Source organism: Silene latifolia, chromosome Y, assembly GCF_048544455.1.
Source record: "Silene latifolia isolate original U9 population chromosome Y, ASM4854445v1, whole genome shotgun sequence".
In the NCBI taxonomy this organism is placed as follows: Eukaryota; Viridiplantae; Streptophyta; class Magnoliopsida; order Caryophyllales; family Caryophyllaceae; genus Silene; species Silene latifolia.
The window spans coordinates 422,741,536-422,746,790 of record NC_133538.1 but is presented as its reverse complement, the minus strand read 5'-3'; the positions used below and the strand labels follow the sequence as shown (position 1 = coordinate 422,746,790).

Here is a 5,255-nt window from a genome sequence, read left to right as displayed (position 1 = left end):
CAACTAGCGGGAAAGCACATATAAAGAACGTAGAAAGAACATGGATCATGTTATTCAAGGGCTTACATATAGAATCATGTCAGGTAAGAGATAAGGTTAATAGTCTTACATGGTTGAAGCATAAGATAAATGGTTTATACATGAAAGAGTTTTAAGTGGGAGATGTTCCAAGATCTGGGGATCATTTCTTCGTCCAGGGTCTGTAGCCTGTAAGCTCCTTGCCCTACTATTGAGTCAATCAGGTAAGGTCCTTCCCATACAGGAGCAAGTTTGCTAGCATTCTTGTCTTTTGAATTTGAGAAGACTTTACGTAGGACTAAGTCTCCTTCCTTAAATACTCTGATGTTCACATTTTTATTATAGCTTCTGGCTACTGTTTGTTGGTCGGAGGGTATTCTGATCTTGGCTGCATCTCTCAGCTCTTCAGCTAGGGTTAGGCTGTCTTGCATTAGTGGCTGGTTTTCCTCCACGGTGTTCAGGCTAAAGGTGCTAGTTGGTACATGGATTTCTGCTGGGATCACTTCTTCACAGCCATAGACCAGGGAGTAAGGAGTCTGGCCTATGGATGCTTTAGGTGTAGTTCTGTCAGCCTAGAGGACTAGAGGGAGTTCTTCAGCCCATCTGCCTTTTCTTCTCTTTAGTTTTTTCTTCAGGCAGCTGATTACCACTTTCTTGCTGGATTCAGCCTGGCTGTTGGATTTTGGATAGCCTGGTGTGGAGGTCACTAGGTTGATGTTCCATTGTGCACAGATAGCTATTGTCCTTTTTCCCACAAATTGAGTGCCGTTATCACAAACTATTTCTGAGGGGATACCATATCTACATATGATGTTTCGCTTGATGAATGATATGACATCCTTCTCCTGGACTTGCCTGTATGAGTTAGCCTCTATCGATTTTAAAAAGTAATCAGTCATGGCTAACATGTTGACTTTTTGTCCTGGTGCTTGGGGTAGCTTGCCTACGATGTCCTTTCCCCACTTCATGAATGGCCAGGGGGCTGAAATGGAGTGTAGTAGCTTGGATGGTTGATGAATGAATGGGGAGTGAAGTTGACAGGCTTCACATTTTGAGCTATAAGCTAGGCAGTCAGCTCTTAAGGTTGCCAAAAAGTAGCCTGTCCTTAGAACCTTGCCTACCAGGCTTCTGCCTCCTTTGTGGTTTCTATAGTATCCATCATGTATGTCCTCAATAACTTGTTTGGCCTCATGCGGCTCCAGGCATCGCAGGTAGGGTCCAGCCTGAGACTTTTTAAACAAGGTGTTATCTATAATAATATATGTGAAAGCTTTAATTCTAAGGGCCCTTGCTTCATATCTATCTTTGGGTAGGATCCCCTGTAAGAACCAATCATAATATGGTTTGGTCCAGGAGTTTGTGTCCTCAATGATGGGACAAGTTTGGTAAGGTTTTGTAATGGTTGGTTCGAGCAGGTGAATAATGGGTATCTTATCAAATATAGCAGGGCTGAAATTTGATCCCAGGCTGGCTAGGGCGTCAGCCTAGGTGTTTAAGTCTCTTGGTATCTGATGAATGTCAAATGAACTAAACTTTTTGCAAAGGTTTATGACATTGTCTAAATAGAGAATCATTTTTGAATCCTATCCAGCGTAGGTTCCTTTGAATTGATTGGAAATTAAAAGTAAGTCAGTTTTTACCTTGAGATTTTGCACGCCAAGATCTATACATACATTGAGTCTAGCTATCAGGGCTTCATATTCATCTTCATTGTTTGTTGCTTTAAATTAACAACTGACAACCAGAGCTGTTAAGTCCCCTTGTGGTGATTTGAGTACTAGTCCTAGGCCAGTACCTCTCATATTGGTTGCTTCATCTACGTGTAAGGTCCATTCCTGGTCTGATTTTTGGGTGTTTAAATGTTTGACCTCTTTTATGAGGTCTGGTTCGAGGTTGGGACCGAAATTAGCTACAAAGTCTGCTAAAGCCTGGGATTTAATTGTTGTCCTAGGTTCAAAGGTTATGTCATAAGTGCTGAGTTGTACTGACCACTTTGTCGTTCTACCTAAAATTTCAGGTTTTCTGAGGACAGATTTGATAGGCAGATTGGTCCTGACAATTATTGGGTGACTCTCAAAGTAAGTTCTAAGTTTTGTGCAGGATACAATTAATGAAAGTACATATTTTTCAAGTAATCCGTACCTTGTTTCCGCATCCAAGAGACTCTTACTTACATAGTAGACGGGATGTTGTGGCCTTCAATTTGCTTGGTCAGGACTCCACTTACTGTTGTCTAAGTGACTGATAGGTAGACCGTTAGGGGTTCTCCTTTGTTAGGTTTGCGCATTAGTGGAGAAATGGCCAAGTAAGTTTTTAACTCTTGGAAGGTTGTTTCGTGTTCAGGCATCCATTTGAACGACTTGTTCTTCCTGAGAAGGTCATAAAATGATCTGCATCTTTCAGATAATCTGGATATGAATCTGTTTAGGGTTGCAACTCTTCCGGTCAATCTCGGGATATCTTTGACTGACTTAGGAGATTCCAATTTCAGGATGGCTTTTATTTGTTCTAGGTTGGCTTCAAGCCCTCTTTTTGTCACCATGTATCCGAAGAATTTGCCTGATGACACTCCAAAGTGGCATTTGGAGAGGTTGAGCTTCATATTGAATTCTTCCAGGATTTTGAAGGCTACTTCTAGGTCCTTCACATGATCTTCATCCTTCTTTCATTTGACCACCATGTCAACTATGTAGACCTCCATTATGTCGCCAATTTGGTCTTTGAACATCATATTAACCAGGCGTTGGTAGGTTGCTCATGCATTTTTCAGGCCAAAGGGCATTGCTGTGTAGCAATATATGCCCCTTTCCGTGATGAATGCAGTATTTTCCTGGTCAGCTGGATGCACTTTGATTTGGTTGAATCCACTTGAGGCATCCATGAACGTTAGCAGTTCATGCCCAGCTGTAGCATCTACCATTGCATCGATGTGAGGGAGTGGAAATGGGTCTTTTGGACAGGTTTTGTTGAGATCTATGTAGTCTACACAAACTCTCCATTTGCCATTCTTCTTTTGCACCACGACCACATTAGCCAACCATTCAAGGTACATTACTTCCCTGATCATTCCTATGTCTAAGAGTTTGTCCACCTCTTCATTAATGATTGTATTGCGTTCAGGGGCAAACTTTCTCCTTTTCTGCTGCAGAGGCTTAAAGGAAGTGTCAATATTGAGTTTATAGGTAATAATACTAGCATCTATGCCAGTCATATCAAAGTGTGACCAGGCAAAAAATGTAGACTTATTCTTAAGAAAACTTACTAGTTCTGGTCTGACGTTATCAAGGACATCAGATCCCACCAGTACATACCTGTCAGGGTACTTAAGGTCTAATACTACTTGATCTGTTTCCATTTGGGTTTCTACCACATAAGTGCTCCTGACAGGGTACTGTAATTGCTAATCAAGAGACTTACATGCCTTGGAAGGTTTTAATGATTCAGTGTAACATTCCTGGGCAGAGTTTTGTTCACCTTTGATGGTTGTTATTCCCTATTCTGTTGGTATTTTGATGCACTGATGGTAAGTTGAAGGAATGGCTCTGACATGATGGATCTAAGGTCTGCCTAAGATTACGTTGTAGGATGAGAGGCAGTCCAGGACCCCAAATCTTTCATATGATGAGACTCCTTCAACATAGGTTGGTGGGTAGATTTCTTCTAGAGTGTTCTTGGTTTCACCACTGAATCCTACCAAGATATTTGACTTCTTTATGATCTGGTCCTCATTGATCTTCATGGCTTTCAGGACATCAAGCATGATTAGGTTTACTGAGCTTCCACCATCTACCAGGATTCTCAGGACACGTGCAGTGCCAATTTGCATAGTGATGACCAGGCCATCATGATGGATGTCCGAGATTCCCTACATATCAGTATCGTCAAAGGTAATTTGAGGTCAGTTTCTAAGTTTAAAAGGAGATTTCATTTTTGACTCCCTGCCTATTTTCTTTGCAGCTGCGCTAGTCAGGCCACGAATCTCAGATCCTCCATTGATCAATTTGACTTCATAGATTGGTGGTGCTGGGGGAAGATCACGTTGTGGTCTTTCCTGATCCTTCCTTGATCCGCTGTCTTCCCTGTCCTTTGATGGCATTTAATCCTTCAAGTAGCCTTTCTTTAGCAGGTAAGCCACTTTTCTGCGTAGACCCAGGCATTCTTCCGTGGTATGTCCTATGTCCATGTGAAATTCACACCATCTTGTTGTGTCTTTCCTAGAGTTGGGATTGTCCGTCTTTTTGGGCCACTTGACAATGTCTCCCATGTTGTCAAGCCTTTTAATGAGTCCTGCAGTATCAACAGAGAAGTTATATTCCTGAATAGGTGGATAAGTGTAAGAGTTACCTCGTTGCTCAAGAGCATAGTTAACTTTTAATCTGTCAGGCCTGGTGTAGGGGGATGGTCTGGAGCTGCTTACCCTGTGATTAGAACTTTTCATGTTAGATCTTTCGTATCTTGAAACACTGTTAGTGGTTTCAGCCTTGAAGCTTTTATCTTTTTCCTGCTGGATGTAGCCAAGTGACTTTGCCTGAACGTCTTCAAAAGTTAGGCAAGGTTTGATGGTCAGCTCGTCAAAGAAATCGATATCCAGTGGTAGCTCTTGCGTGAAAGCTTCCACGGTTGTTCCAACATCACATCTGGGGATTGATACTTTCTCTTTGTTTAATCTGGTCAGGAATGCTCTGATTGTCTCGCCTGGCTTTTGCTTGATTCTGTACAGGTCACTGGATCTCTTTTCGAGCACCCTGCCACTTGCAAACTGGTGGTTGAACAAATTTATCAGATCTACAAAGGACTTGATGCTTCCATGTGGTAGGTTTATATACCATTGAAGGGCAGGCCCGGTCAGGGTTGTTCCAAAGCTTTGCACATACATACTTATCGTAGCTCACTGGGTATAGAGGCTGCCAACATTCTCTGTTTGTAGTAGGCTACATGGTTTTGAGGATCCGCGGTTCCATCATAGGTTCTCATTGATGGTACCATAAACTTTTTAGGCAGATCTATTTTAGCTATCTCATCCACGAAAGGAGAGTCAGCATAGCTTTCGGGATTGGCTTCCTCAATGCTTGTAGGTATTCCAGGGATCTTCTCAAATTTCTTATGGAGTTTCTGGATCTCCTGGACCATGGCCATCATTTTGGCTACATTAGTTTGATATGGGATGGTCTCTTTATTTGGGTTTCTTCTGAGTCTGAATCAAGATCCCCTGCTTTGGTTTTTGATGGAGTTGGGGT

At 42.2% G+C, this 5,255-nt stretch overlaps 2 protein-coding genes across 2 annotated transcripts; both read right to left on the bottom strand.

The window, feature by feature from the left end:
* Window positions 1-2,357: 2,357 nt before the first annotated feature.
* Window positions 2,358-4,114, bottom strand: LOC141632467 (uncharacterized). The gene is made up of 4 exons (XM_074445014.1): window positions 3,974-4,114; window positions 3,596-3,883; window positions 3,011-3,409; window positions 2,358-2,387 (listed from the first exon to the last, which is right to left on the bottom strand). The coding sequence occupies exons 1-4, from the start codon at window positions 4,112-4,114 to the stop codon at window positions 2,358-2,360; spliced, it is 858 nt and encodes a 285-aa protein (XP_074301115.1).
* On the bottom strand, window positions 4,115-4,894 carry LOC141632465 (uncharacterized). Its single transcript, XM_074445013.1, has one exon. The coding sequence runs from the start codon at window positions 4,892-4,894 to the stop codon at window positions 4,115-4,117; it is 780 nt and encodes a 259-aa protein (XP_074301114.1).
* Between the last annotated feature and the right edge of the window lie 361 nt (window positions 4,895-5,255).